The sequence below is a fragment of the Pelobates fuscus genome, chromosome 1, assembly GCF_036172605.1.
Source record: "Pelobates fuscus isolate aPelFus1 chromosome 1, aPelFus1.pri, whole genome shotgun sequence".
In the NCBI taxonomy this organism is placed as follows: domain Eukaryota; kingdom Metazoa; phylum Chordata; class Amphibia; order Anura; family Pelobatidae; genus Pelobates; species Pelobates fuscus.
In genome coordinates this window covers 437,007,845-437,023,335 of record NC_086317.1, presented here as the reverse complement: position 1 = coordinate 437,023,335, position 15,491 = coordinate 437,007,845, and the positions used below count along the sequence as shown (strand labels likewise).

At 38.8% G+C, this 15,491-nt stretch overlaps 1 protein-coding gene across 1 annotated transcript; it reads right to left on the bottom strand.

Moving 5' to 3' along the window:
• Positions 1-5,054: 5,054 nt before the first annotated feature.
• LOC134582686 (homeodomain-interacting protein kinase 2-like) lies at positions 5,055-14,778 on the bottom strand. The gene is made up of 9 exons (XM_063439366.1): positions 14,760-14,778; positions 13,249-13,378; positions 11,404-11,952; positions 10,996-11,119; positions 9,010-9,129; positions 8,464-8,550; positions 8,032-8,216; positions 6,742-6,784; positions 5,055-5,441 (listed from the first exon to the last, which is right to left on the bottom strand). Exons 1-9 carry the CDS (start codon positions 14,776-14,778, stop codon positions 5,055-5,057), a joined length of 1,644 nt encoding a protein of 547 aa, XP_063295436.1.
• Positions 14,779-15,491: the final 713 nt, after the last annotated feature.

The following is a 15,491-nucleotide window of genomic DNA, read 5'->3' as shown; positions in this document are numbered from 1 at the left end:
GTCTATGTGTAACAATTTCATGGGTAATGGGTTTGTATTTAAATTGCTTGCACTTCGTTTTTTAAAACAGTATGTATTATGAAAGACTTTATGTGTTTTATGGGTTATGTATATAATAGTTAAATAAAGTCTTATACTTATATAAAATATGTATACCAGTCTGAGAGATCATTATCTGTAAATGTTTGCATTCGTTTTGTTACAAGTCAATTACCATTTTATCCTTAAAAATATTAGTAGATACTCGAGTACAAGCCGCTTTTTTTTAGTATATACTCGAGTATAAGCCGATTTTTTCAGCACATTTTTGTGCTGAAAAAGCCCCCCTCGGCTTATACTCGAGTCAAGGTCTGTATTATGGCAACTTACATTGCCATAATACAGACCAAGACCGCCGGGCTGTGGATGGGCTGTGCAGTGGATGGGCCGGAGCAAGCTGTTACTTACCTTTTGCAGCAGCTCCGTTCACCTCCACTCCGTTCAGCTCAGCTCCAGTGTAAATCTCGCGAGACCAGTGGCCGTCAGAGCGTTGCCACGGGTTACCGTGGCAACGCTCCGCGCGGCACACAGACCGCGAGATTTACACTGGAGCTGAGCTGAACGGAGCGGAGGAGAACGGAGCTGCTGCAAAAGGTAAGTAACTGCTTGCTCCGGCCCATCCACTGGACCACCAGGGAATGAGAGCCCCCCTCCCTGGACAGACAACAAGCAGGGAGGGGACACACAAAAAAAAAAAATAATATTAAAATAATAATATAAAAAAAATTAAAATAATATTTAAAAAAATTAAATAAATAAATAATAAAAATACCTTCCCCCCACCCAGTTTAGAGAGAGATTTAATATATATATATAGATAGATAGATAGATAGATAGAGTGCACAGTGTCACTGTATGGACTATGAGGGACACTGACAGAGAGAGATGGTGTAAGAAGGGCAGGAGCAATTGCTCCCCACCCACTAGTACACAAAGTATGTGGTTAGTAGCCGCAGATTACCATTTTTGTGGGAAGTGTGCTTGTAATGTCTTTTGACAGAGTGCCACAGGAATACGTCAGTATGCAAAATTTGTAGATGACCTTTGCTAAAAATAAATAAATAATAAAAATACCTTCCCCCCACCCAGTTTAGAGAGAGATTAAATATATATATATATATATATATATATATAGATAGATAGATAGAGTGCACAGAGTCACTGTATGGACTATGAGGGGCACTGACAGAGATAGATGGTGTAAGAAGGGCAGGAGCAATTGCTCCCCACCCACTAGTACACAAAGTATGTGGTTATTAGCCGCAGATCACCATTTTTGTGGGAAGTGTGCTTGTAATGTCTTTTGACAGAGTGCCACAGGAATACGTCAGTATGCAAAATTTGTACAGGACCTTTGCTAGCCCAGCACTGTATAGCTTGGTGTATGGACTGGTGGCAAATAATCTAAATACTGTCCATGGCTGGAATTTCCTTTTGGGATATTTCCCTGCAATAACTGGAACCCACAAGGTTTCCAGTTTAAAAGGAGTGTGATGTAGAGGTGTTTGGCAGAGCTTGTTGGAGAGTTAAGACATTAGTCAAAATGAAACCAGGTTCGTCCCTTAGGCTTTCACCCCCCTCTCCCAACATGACTGTCCAAAACTTTTCGGCCCACCCCGAGACAGAGTGACAGGAGAGATCTGTGCAGGAAAACAATGGGAGGAATAGACCTATGCATTTGAAGGCTGTTTTTGTTTTAGCACACTTTGGCAACTTTCTCGTATCCCACCAATTGAATTCTCGTAATTATACAATTAAATAATATCAATATTAAAATAAAATAAAATATTAAAATAATATAAAAATAATAATCTTAAAAAAAAAAAAAAAATGTCCTCCCCTCACCCAGTTTATACCCTCTACACAAACACAAACACACACACACACACTCTGCATCATATACACACACACTACATTCATACAAAAACACACTCTGCATTATATACCCACACACTGCATTCATTATATACACACACACATTCTGCATTCATTATATACACACACACAAACACAAACACACTGCATTCATCATATACAATGATCTACTCGCTGCAAAATCTCGTGGTCACTACTCTATCCTAATACTCCTTGACCTGTCTGCAGCTTTTGACACTGTTGATCATCAACAGCTTCTTCTCATCCTCAGCAATATCGGTCTACAAGATATTGCTCTCTCCTGGTGCTCCTCCTACCTCTCCCAGCGCTATTTCAGTGTTTCTTTCTCTGGCTCTGCTTCTTCTCCCCAACTCCTCTCTGTTGGTGTCCCCCAAGGTTCAGTCCTTGGTCCCCTACTGTTCTCTATAGACTATACTGCCTCCCTTGGTAAACTCATTAGCTCCTTTGGTTTCCTTTATCATTTCTATGCAGATGACATGCAAATCTACCTGTCCTCTCCTGATCTCTCCCCGTCCCTCCTGACTAGTGTCTCTGACTGCCTCTCTGCTGTTTCTAACTGGATGGCTGCCCACTTCCTTAAACTAAACTTGACCAAAACTGAAATTCTGGTCATTCCCTCAAGTGTTGTTACTCCTGTGCCTGTCTCCCTCCAAGTCAATGGTGCTACCATCAGCTCCACCACGCAGGCTCGCTGCCTAGGTGTTCTCTTTGACTCTGACCTCTTCTTCAAGCCTCATGTTCAATCTATCGCCAAATCCTGTAATTTCCATCTCAAAAACATTGCGCGCATCCGCCCCTACTTAACGCCAGATGCGACTAAGGTGTTGGTCCATTCCACTGTCCTTTCTCGCCTTGACTACTGTAATCCGCTTCTCAGTGGTCTTACGTGCTCTCAACTTGCGCCATTACAGTCCATAATGAATGCGGCGGCGAGGCTCATCTTCCTGTCTGCCCGCACCTCCCATGCCTCACCCTTCTGTCAGTCCCTACTTTGGCTTCCTATAAAATTTAGAGCTCAATTTAAAATTCTGGTTCTTGCTTTCAAATCTCTACATAATGCTGCTCCCACCTATCTATCCTCCCTTATACACAAGTATGTCCCGTCTGGACCTTACGATCTGCTGAAGACTTACGTCTATCTTCTGTCCGTACTCCTACCTCTAAAGCTCGCCTTCAAGATTTCTCGAGGGCTGCACCGTTCCTGTGGAGCTCGCTTCCTTCCTCCGTTAGATGCTCACCCAGTCTCCACTCCTTCAAAAAATCGTTAAAAACCCACTTCTTCATAAAAGCGTATTAATTAAACTGTTAATAGCTCCCAACTGATTCCTCTTCTGCAACTGTCACTAGTCTTAAACTATCCTTACCTTTTTGTGTCATTTTACCCCACTCCCTCTAGCATGTAAGCTCATTGAGCAGGGTCCTCAACCCCTCTGTTCCTGTGTCCAATTTGTCTGGTTACAACTACATGTCTGTTCGTCCACCCATTGTAAAGCGCTGCGGAATTTGACGGCGCTCTATAAATATCATAATAATAATATACACACACTACACAAACTGTAAATAAATATTCAATTAGTGTAATTTTATTGGGATCTAATTTTATTTAGAAATTTACCAATAGCTGCTGCATTTCCCACCCTAGGCTTATACTCGAGTCAATAAGTTTTCCCAGTTTTTTGTGGTAAAATTAGGGGCCTCGACTTATATTCGGGTCGGCTTATACTCGAGTATATACGGTAAGTTTTGCCTATAATAGAGATGGCCAAGGGTGAATTGTAAAATGAAGATGGATGATTTAAGCTTCAGGTCTGAGGACAAAAGAAAATAGAAATATTGCTGGTCAGTGAACTTTTTTTTTTTTTAAAGATTCTTTATTTTCGTTTTTCAAGGTAAAAACAGTTTTACAGAAAGAAAAGGTTAATAGTAAGGTAATAACATTGTGATAAAACATTGGTTTGGTCTTGAGAGAGTTTGGCACGTTACATTCTAGAGTTGTTCTTTTGGCTATACCACTGATTTATGGGCCGGCTTGGGTTGAGGTCTTGTGGGCCAGATATATGTTAAAGTTGCATTTTGGTCGGGTCCCACACGGGGAGGTTGGGTCTAGCTGGAGCTCTGTGCCCCGGGTTGTGTACTCAGTCGGCTTTGCTTATTCGTTGGCGTAAGACTATGGTATAGTTGGCGGGTTCCTTGTGCCAGGGGGAAGGCTTGGGGGTGATTGGTTGTTAGTTGTTCATAGTAGGTGGAGCAGGGTGGGAGGGTAAGGGTTTGTAAGGGGTGAGGGGGTGTTGCTGCCCTCCTGGTGTCCCCCTGGGCCCTGTTTGGGTGGTTTGAGTGGGGGATGGGGTGCGTGTTGGTCATTGTTGTGGCGAGTGCTGATTGGCGGTGGAGGCGTGATTCTTGGGTTATTGTGGTTTCACCATGGAGTGATGACATGATTCTCTAGCCATGGGTCCCAAATTTTATGAAAGGAGTTTGGGTTATCATGTATTTGTGCCGTTAGTTTGTCCATGTCTATGCTGTCTGTTATTTTATGGTGGATTTGATTTTGAGTGGGTATGTGTGGGGTTGACCATACTTCCGCTATTGCTCTGCGGGTGGCTAAAGCTATTCTGGCTATAAGTTTATTTTCGTTGCGGGTAAAAGGGCCGATGGGTTTTGAGAATAGAAGTGCCCAGGGGTCTAGGGGTACTGGTCTGCTGAGTATTTTAGTTAAAAGGTTTGTGATGGATTTCCATAGGGGGATGAGTTTGGGGCAGTTCCACCAGCGGTGGAGAAAAGTGCCGGTGCCACCGCACAATTTCCAGCAGAGGTTGGAGGGAGTTCTTTTCATGGCCATTAAGCGTTGGGGTGTGAGATACCACCGGAAAAGCATTTTGTAGGCCTGTTCCTTGTGGGTAACGCAGATTGAGATTGATTTGGTGGTCGCCCAGATGTCGGCCTAGTCTGTGGGGTCCTCTGGGGTTCCCAGATCCCTTTCCCACTAGTCGGTGAACTTTAATTAACAGGAATGCTGTCGTACAAAAATATCTCTGATTTGGGATAATACGCAGGTGACCTTTTTTTTTGGTTTAGTTTATAGATTTGGGCAGATGATATAGTCAATATTTCAATGAAATTTATGGTAATGGATGGACAGTTGCGGTTCTTTGTTTCCACTTCCTTCTTATTTTAGACAGGCCGCTGACACAGCTCTGCAGCAATCCTGCCCTGCCATCCGATGGCCGCGAGGAGTTGATGGAAGCTGCTGCTTCTCTCTCTGTGCTGCTGTCAATTTTGGAGAACCGGCAGCGCAAAGCTCGTAACGTCTGTCTCAGACGGGATCCCCTCTGTCTCTGTTTGTTTCCCTCATTTTCAAATTTGTTGCTGTCGTTTAAGTCACTCAGGTGTTCTACTATGTTCTCATTGGATGCTTCCTTCTCACTCTGAGCTGGAGTGTCAGGTTCTACATCCTCCATACTATCCTCGCAGGTTTCTTCAACTTTGATTGTTTCATCTTGAGCCAGCTAACCATGAAACAAAAACAAAATGTCAGAATGTATTCATTTAAAGGGACACTATAGTCACCTGAACAACTTTAGCTTAATGAAGCAGTTTTGGTGTATAGAACATGCCCCTGCATCCTCACTGCTTAATCCTCTGCCATTTAAGAGTTAAATCCCTTTGTTTTTGAACCCTAGTCACACCTCCCTGCATGTGATTTGCACAGCCTTCCATAAACACTTCCTGTAAAGAGAGCCCTATTTAGGCTTTCTTTATTGCAAGTTCTGTTTAATTAAGATTTTCTTATCCCCTGCTATGTTAATAGCTTGCTAGACCCTGCAAGAGCCTCCTGTATGTGATTAAAGTTCGATTTAGAGATTGAGATACAATTATTTAAGGTAAATTACATCTGTTTGAAAGTGAAACCAGTTTTTTTTCATGCAGGCTCTGTCAATCATAGCCAGGGGAGGTGTGGCTAGGGCTGCATAAACAGAAACAAAGGGATTTAACTCCTAAATTACAGTGAATTGACCAGTGAAAGTGCAGGGGAATGATCTATACACTAAAGCTGCTTTATTTAGCTAAAGTAATTTAGGTGACTATAGTGTTCCTTTAAAGGGAAACTATAGTATTAGTGTTACATTGTATATATAATGATATCTCTATATACAGAGGAATATAAAATAGAAAACTGCTAAGAATGTATTTAGTAAAATAGAATATTATACCTTTCCTGCTTTATATCTATGTTCATGTTATAATTCTGATTATGAATAGTGATCCCCATCCTACATGTTGGAGGGGAACATTACATCATCAGCTGCTGCAGGCGTGCAACTCCTATAATGCTTAGCCAGAATAATCTTCATGCCAGTTACATGTCTGTAACAGCCAGGGATATGCAACTGGTCACCCATGATAATTGTATTAAATAAATCCCCCTACACTAAAATACTTGTGTGGGCTCATGAAAATAAAGGAATATATAAGGAAAAAGTATTTTACAGGTTTGTTGGGGTTTATAAAAGGGAACAGTCATGGAAGAACCCCTCATTACACTAACGTTCAGCACAGGGAATGGGGGAACGGATAAAGATGGCTTTGCTACAAACCATAGCTCTCTCATATGCTAATGGTTAAGGGGCATTGAGGGATCATTGGCCAGAGTATCTCTATTAAACATATTCAAATAAAAAGCCTTCGTACCTTCACAGATATGCACAAAGTAACAGAGTTAAGGTCATGCTAAACTTAAAAATTGTTTTAGGACCAAATGTTTAATAAAAATGTTTTACTATGATTTACAATGTAATATTTACTCACCTGAAAACTGCAGGTCTCCATGACCTGGAGGCAGGATTCAACACTGTAAAAAAAGAGAAGCACAGTGGGATGTAACTATATGGAAAGGAACATTTTTGAAAAATGAAGTGAAAAACATTCAATGATATCAAAGATTGAAAAGTTGCGAAGGATGGGAACAAATGACAAGGAGAAGAAAAAAATACTTAAAAGTAATAAAAATATTGAACAGGCAGGGAATTATATCAATAAGAATACCTAAATGAAGATTTATTGAAGAAAACCTTCCACCAAGGACAGATGAGTAAAAAATTTGTGCTGCAATTTAAAGGGACACTATAGTCACCAGAACAACTACAGCTTAATGTAGTTGTTCTGGTGAGTATAATAGCTCCCTTCAGGCATTTGTTGCCCCTAGGGACACCTCCAAGTGGCCACTCCTCAGATGGCCACTGGAGATGCTTCCTAGGGTAGTGCAGCACAGTAGACAGCACTGCCGTTCAGCGTCCCCACGCTCTGCACGGGGACCCTGAATTTTCCTCATAGAAATGCATTGATTCTCTATGATTCAATGCATCTCTATGAGAAGGTGCTGATATGCCAAAACAGTGTTTGGCCCTGCCCCTTGCCGATTTTAGCCCTACGGGAAAGCATTGGATTGGCTAGAAATCGGCCATTTTGATGATGTCACCAAGGGGGCACAGCCAGCACCGGAGGACCCGTGGAGAGCTGGAAAGAAGGTGAGTTTTATACTTTTATTGGGGGGCTAAAGAGGGCCAAGCCACCTAAATGGTGGGTTAAACACTATAGGGTCAGGAATATATGTTTGTGTTCCTGACCCTATAGTGATCCTTTAAAGTAAACCCAACTTTAACAATATTCGTTAAAAAAACACTCCAAGTACCAGTGGATGCCCTGGTGCCCCCAATGTAAGTAGACATGCTGTTTTAGAGTGATTTCACATCTTCCACTGCAGCTCTCTGTCATATATATATATACACAATTTTAATATTTATATATATATATATATTTATTTGTATTTTTTTTTTTAAGGTTTTGTTTTTTTGTATTTATTGGCAGACCATAGATACTATGTCTTTTGACCATAGTAAATTCGGCCACCTCTAGTCCACTACTGGTCCATACTAGATTTTTTTTCTCTCTCTCTTTTGAAGTATCATAGCTTGCAAGAGACAGAAAAAAGCTTTCTATACTATTTATGAATACAATTAATCACCCTACTCCCACATTGATACCAACTTTCCCACCATTTCCAAGCAACATTTCCAGTCAATGAAGAAAATGACTTACTATGGACTCTTTGAGAAGTGCTCGAGATGAGCCATGGTGATGAAAGGATGGCTGAGAAGATCTATGGGAGTTATTCTCTTCTCTGGTTCTAAAGCAAGCATCTTCTTCATGAGGTCGAGACACTGCCACATGTCTCCCACCTCCACCATTATGCCAATGGTCTCTGGCTCTGACAGTAGATGTAGCTGAAGGGAAAGAAAACGTGTATGAAAAGATTATCTTTTTAGTAAGGTTTTGTAATCATAACTGTATATGTATATATAGTGTCTGGTAGTCTCAGTGGCAAATAACCATCATGCCAATGGCAACACTGCTTCGGGTTCAAGACAGATCATTAGACTCATGTAACAAAATTGCTAATATTACATGGGTGAGTAAAAAAAGATGCAGTGTAACATTCAATTTTATGGGAGGGCCCAAGGAATACAGTACCTTTGACAACTCATCAAAACAACTGACGGTATAGTTCCTTCTTTCGATTGGTTTAATACCAGTCTCCCACTCATAGCGTTTTTTAGACTAGAGAAGAGGACAAAAAGATTCTTGATTAGTTTCTAGAAGAAGATGTGGCATACTCCAACGTGCCAATGGGTTTCCAGATAATGTGAGTACTAAACCAATAAACATGTCTTGCCATTAACTTACCCAGTAGCGTTCACAGAGTCTAAACAGTTTTTTTATTTTTTTATTACCATGTTGTAAAAGTTTATTTTTTAATTAGCTACAAAGCTGACTGAGAAAAGGGGAATAGTAGTTAACTCTTCACTGAGGAACAGTTAACTAAACTTTATCTCATTTAAACTTTCAAATTACTGAATGTTAGTGTGTAAACCTTCATTTGGTTTAATAAAATAAATGACTTAAAAATCCTGAAATGTCGCTTCATGAGCTGGGACATATTATAGGATTTGTTTAACCCATTGTCCTGAATTTTATTTTATATAAACAAGATTGGGCATGATAAGGATAAGGTCTCACCTTCAATCTCCATAAAGAATGCTGGTAATATCTGTGTCTTCTAAAGAAAAGATGGGTCTTTGTTGCCCTGTTGAGCATGTTTTCATCGGGTAAACCCTGGGTCTCGGTGATGTAGCGGATCTGCAGGAAGGAAGCAAGAGGCCATAATGTTTCATGTCCAGACATGAAAACTGTAAAATATGGGGGCGGGGCTTGACCGCTGTGCTGGATAGTCGCAGCTGGCTCAAGCTCCTGGATATCTGCAACATAAAAGTAATTTAAGAGCCAAAAATACCCTGCTAGTCGACCTCAATCTACTGGTTCCTGAGTCGTCCACTTATTTGGCATTCTTGTGCAGAGCTCTAGGACTCGTTTATATGTTTTTGTGAAGTTGCGGCCCCAGCACATAGTGGCCCAGTGTGCTCCCTTGACAAGAGAAGCAGCCAATCTCTCTAACGGGGTCTGCACTGGCTATTCTGCTTCCTCATTTGAGCCCTCTGGACCGTTGGGGGTTATCCCGGTCCCCACCAGGCAAAATCTTACCTTCCAATTGCTCCTGGACAAAATTGGTGAAGAAAGCTCCCACACAGTCTCTCCAAGATGGCTGACGACTGTGCTGGTGTTACAAAGCCTATAAAGAATATATCTGCCCAGCGATGGGAAGAGGGCTTTCGAGCAGCGTTCGAGGCCATGTGTCAGCAGTTCTGGAGAAGATTGGAGGAATGGAGGAAGCTGCCTAACTCACCTACTCCTAAACTCTTGATTAAAAGCAGGGCTTCAGCCCAGAGCCCCCAAATTAGGAGGGAAACCAAGAAGGTTCAGACGACCAAGCACCATCCACACTGATTCTGCACAGCCCAGTACATCTTCGAGGCACTAGATGCGGTGTGGGGACTCCTCTTGTCATCTGGGGGAGGTGTGGCGGTGCTCAAGAACAACAGGGCACCACAGGAGGGTCTGACTGTGCTCCACACCTGTCTGGACACTCTCTTAAATCGATCACAAGGACAGGCATAGGGTGAACGGACTGAGTTTGTGTGGTTGCATATTCAGACCGTGTTGTCAGGCTATTTACTTAGTTCCACTATACATGCTACCATATAGTTAAAGCTTGATATCTCCCTTATGTTTTCTTTCTTTATGTTTTACCTCTTCTCGTACCTTCAGTTTTAGAGCTGATCAGGGCAGGCATCTTGGGACCAGCATATAGTTCACTTGGTGGTTAATTACCTATACAATTGTTGTTGTTTTTTGTTATTTAAAGTGAAAGTGCAGTCCATTACATGACACCAAACGGATTAATGTAGAGCAGGTGGTATCAGCTCAGATGATATAGGCTCCTTCTCACGCACCGTTGGCACCTAGAAATGTGCAACTCACTGTGTGCCAAGCTACTAACTGATGCCTCTTTCTTTCTTAGTATCTTTGTCATAACTATGTGTGTTACCATTTTGACAATCATGTGTGCCACTGCATCAATATCTGTGACTTATTAAATGCACAACAAAAATAAAGCATAAAAAAAAACAAAAAACTGTAACATACACATAATCACCAGCTTATATGCTGTCTGAAGTCTGGAGTTTTGTTTTTTTTTAAATCTGAAACTTTAGCCTTTTCTTTGCCAGAGGCATAATCATTTGGCAATTTGTTTCCAGCTCTGATAAAATACAAATATCATCAACTTTTAAATCTGGAGCATAATTAATAACCTTATCCCAACATACAAGCTGACCTCAGTGGGGACCGAGAACTAATCTAAATTTGCACATTTGCCAAAATTTTGCAATTTTGTATCTTTAATTCACTACAATTCCTTGTTTAGTGAATACACCTCTTTAATTTTAAATGAAAATTTACCATTTTGTTTTACATTGCACTTTGACTACTGTCTGTACAATCAAATAATACAGTTATATGATACCTTTCTATCTGAATTCATTCTGGATTTCTGACTGACACCTTAATATATAATTAGACATAAATATCTGTTAAATTTTCACTCACCTGATCATACTCAGATGCTCCAGGATATAAATGACATCCTATGAACAACTCCGCCATGATGCATCCCAAAGACCACATGTCAATAGCCTCACAGAATGGATATCCCAATATAACTTCTGGAGACCTGCAAGTTACAATAAGGGGAGATATAAGAACGTTAGGCCACGGGAAATCTGTAATAAACATACCCACTGTAAGAGCACTGTGTGAATGTGTAGAGATAAACTCCTCCAGAAGCCATAAACTGGTTCACTAATGTTGCTAAATATAACGTAAAAACTGTTGGACAGAAAAATTAACTCGATCTGATTAACATTATTCTTTAAACTCATTTCATAAAAGTAGAGGGTATGTGTGTACTGACAAGCTCAATTGAAGTGTAAATTATACGTAATGAATGTCTCTTACCTATAACATCTTGCTTGTAAATAACTCGAACATTGAGCCTCGGACACATGGATAGCACACCCAAAGTCAATCACCTTGACCTTTAATGGGTGTGTGATATTGTCCACCAGCATGATGTTGTCTGGCTTTAAGTCTGAATGGATTATTCCAAGACTCTTGAGCTTTGCCAATGCAATGCCCACCTGTGCCACGATAGGGCGGATCGTTTTCACAGGAAACGAGCCACCATTTGATACCATGTAGTCAAAGAGACTCATATCTAGCATCTCAAACACAAGGCAGATGATATTGTTGTACAGGAAAAACTCAAAGGCTTTGACGACATTGAATTCGTCTGGGCGTTCCTTGTTCAGCTGGGTCAGGATGTTTATCTCAGCTTGTGCATCTTCAGCGACATACTGGTGGTTCTTTAACATTTTGATGGCCACTTTCTCGCTGGTTCCTTTTTTCACACATTTTACAACCTGCCCAAAGGTGCCACTGCCCAAGAGCTCTTGTACTTCATAATCGTTAGTCTCGGAATACAGGACTTCATGTTCCTCTAATTTACTGAGGAAAAAACAGGAAACAGGTTAATTGTAACCCAATGCTAGTCACAGTTTCAGTCACAACATAAAACCAATGAAATCAAACTTGTTTGATACTTTAATCAGGTTAACAATGTCATGATATGTTCTTAAAGCATATTATTAAAATTTGTGCAACATCTCTGTGAAGTTAAATTTGTTTTGTCTGTTAATTTCAATATCCTCATGGTCCCTAAAGGGGTAAGTATGCAAATTAACATGCTATTTACATTTAAAGGTTTAAAGGACGTTTCACCTAAATATCTTTTAGGGTAATTGAAAGCTTTTATCAAAATATATCAAATAGAGGCCATTTTACCTCAGCTCTGTTTAGATCAGTAATCTCTGGGCTAAAACCTGAATGATAAACTACAATCTATTGTAGCTATGCTAATAAAATTCCACCAAAGTAGAGGTAAACTGAATGGAGAGTAGTTTTTCAGCAAGAAAATTAGCATTACTATACTGAGGAAAGCTCTGATAGCGACCAACAAGAGCCTAGGTTATAATGTCCAGGGTTATAATATAAGTAGTGGACATTGAATTAAAAGTAACTTTGCAAAGTATCACTCCTTTTGTTACAGGCTGTCCTTTAATTCATTGTATCTAGTTATCAAAAGATTTCCTTTTGAACAATATTATTACATTAGTTATACATTAAAAAAATATATTTTTCTATAAACGTACAGCAAGACATTGTGTTGCTCCTCAAGTTCAGACATTTTGAAGGTTTCTTAAATACTGCTTGTTTTTCAAATTGATCCAATGTGGTTATCACTGGAATAACTGTTAATCGCTGCTTACTCAGCACTGGATATAACAGATAATGAACCCCAGATACATCATAACTTTACATCATAATCCCACTTTGCAACTGTTTGTTTGGCCTGTTGCTAGGCAACATCAGCTGTGAGGTAATGCTTAGCTATATTTTGGCTAAAACAACCAAATATTCCCAACCAAATGCCATTCAGCAAATAAATACTTTTCATTTCACATTGTAAAAAATAATCATTTGAATTAATGAAATTAGCACTAAAATTATTATTATAGCTCTGGTAGTATCCAGAAAAGTTGATGTTATAATGTGCATTACAAGTTAAATATTGGAAATTGAAATGATGAAGAACTTTACAATATATCATCAAGTAATCCTAATCTATTAAATTATTTTTAGTTGAACTGCTTTACAAATAGTTACCAAGGGATTTACCTTCTAACACACTGATTACATTAGTAATAAATATATATAAAATAAACTATTTTTATATAAACCTACTGCAAGTCATTGTGTTGCTCCTCAGGTTCAGACATTTTGGAGTTTTCCTCCATTTTATATGCTGCTTGTCTTTCAAATTGATCCAATGTGGTTATCACTGGAATAACTGTTAATCGCTGCTTACTCAGCACTGGATATAACAGATAATGAACCCCAGATACATCATAACTTTACATCATAATCCCACTTTGAAACTGTTTGTTTGGCCTGTTGCTAGGCAACATCAGCTGTGGGGTAATGCTTAGCTATATTTTGGCTAAAACAACCAAATATTCCCAACCAAATGCCATTCAGCAAATAAATACTTTTCATTTCACATTGTAAAAAATAATAACTTAGAATTAATGAAATCAGCAGGATATTTATGGGGTGATAAATTTTAAAAATAATATTTCATAAAAATTATATTAATTTCAAAACAATTTAATTAATTTAACACTTTTTATTATATCAAAAATGTACATATTGGCACTGTTCCCCTTGATTGATTTAAAGAAAAGAGTTACCCACTATTTTAACTCTTACTGACCCTGGAGAACGTTTTATTAGAAAATTTGTATTTACCACATTAATCACAAACTAATTATAAAAATGTAATTTATTGTGACAATAATTAATAATAATAATATGAAACATGCGTGACAATAATCAATGAATATTTGGGTATAACATAAGTATACAATATGGCAACAGTTATGACACAATTACAGATAGCCCATAGCAACATATCCATATAGATGCAAATTTCAGCAAGATTTATTACAGAAAACGTCAGCTTTGAAATTAGCTAGACATTCTTCAACACAGAAGTTAACTCACTCACTGCTGGCCGCAATTCTCACAGGAAAATATCTTTAATATTGCAATTAACAAATACAATATTTCTCATACCAGATCAATGTAATATTCCTTTCCCATCCAATAACCAATAAGTAAACTTCTAACCAGATTTTACATTTGCAGAAGATTAGCTTTACTGATTAAAGATTAACTATCCCTAATTTCAGATAAGTCAATATGTCTGGATAATAGCTTGACATGCTAAAGTACGGAGTATTAAGAATTCCAAAGTTTCAGTTGGAGTGTAAGCTTTTTCAGAGTTTCCGAATTAGTTGGAAAAGATACAGAGAGTTAGATGTGTCCAGCTTTTGGTTAGTGATCAAATACCTCTTGTCTCCTTGCTTATTGCTCCAGATCTCCGACTTCACCTTGTTCTTGGCTATGCTCAATTTTTAAAGAAAAAGCTTCCATAAACTTTGTTTACGTCACTAAGTGATCAATAGAGTCAGGGGGGTGTGTCTTCCCTACAAGTTATCATCTAGACTTTGGTCAAAAGATGTCATTGTAACATCACAAGAAATTCTCATCAGGAAGTACAACTATCACTTTGTATAAGGGGTTAATTGAATTCCATGAGGCATTATACGTCATAAGTCTTATCTTTATGGACCCCTGTCCATCACAGATTTGTCATTCTTCAAAGGATTTTTGATTCTTTTCAGCAGACTTACCATCTGGGTTTTGGGCCATGAAGTAGATTTTGACACATTTGCCCTCACTTTTACCTTCTCTAATACAATCAAACTTTGTAGCAATCCATTACATTTAAAAAGTAAAATTAATTACTTTTAGTATTATCTATTTCTTGTAATCCTGTGTCTGGTTTTTGTATGAAACTATGTGTACTTAGTAATGTCAATCTTTATTTTTCAGGACATGTGATAGCACATAGACTCGCAACACCACAACAGCATTTACAAGCAATTCAAAAGCAAACGTGGTAAAACAATGACATTGTATGTGATACAACTGCACTATTTTTAAAGGTAGCCCCATGCTAAGCAGACATGACCAGAAGTGTAATCCACAATAGATGCAATATTATTGTCTAAGCGTTAAGAGTAAGTGAATAAAGCTGAGTAGGTCAGGATAGTTATGATCGTCTAAACAAAATATCTAGAGTTAAACTGATAAAACTACAAATAGCCATTTGGACACGAAAGAAATAAACTAAATATATACATGGTGAAACATGCTGAACAAACATATAACATAGCTTTAATACCACTGTGTACTAATCATAGTGAAAAGTTTGGATAAGGAGTACAACATTTCTTGCACTAAGCTCAAATGTTTTTGTCACTTACACTGCATATAATTTATATTTTGTAGCTATTGGAAGAAATAATAAAATTAGATTACAAAAGACAAAGGACATAAACAACAAGACACATTGAATTAGA

Excerpts from the sequence above, each read along its gene's own strand:
- LOC134582686 (XM_063439366.1), bottom strand. Across the intron at positions 9,130-10,995 it reads GAGCATCTGAGTATGATCAG|ATCCGCTACATCACCGAGAC; the intron begins GTGAGTGAAAAT and ends TCCTTCCTGCAG. Across the intron at positions 8,217-8,463 it reads GTTTTGATGAGTTGTCAAAG|CTACATCTACTGTCAGAGCC; the intron begins GTACTGTATTCC and ends CTTTCCCTTCAG.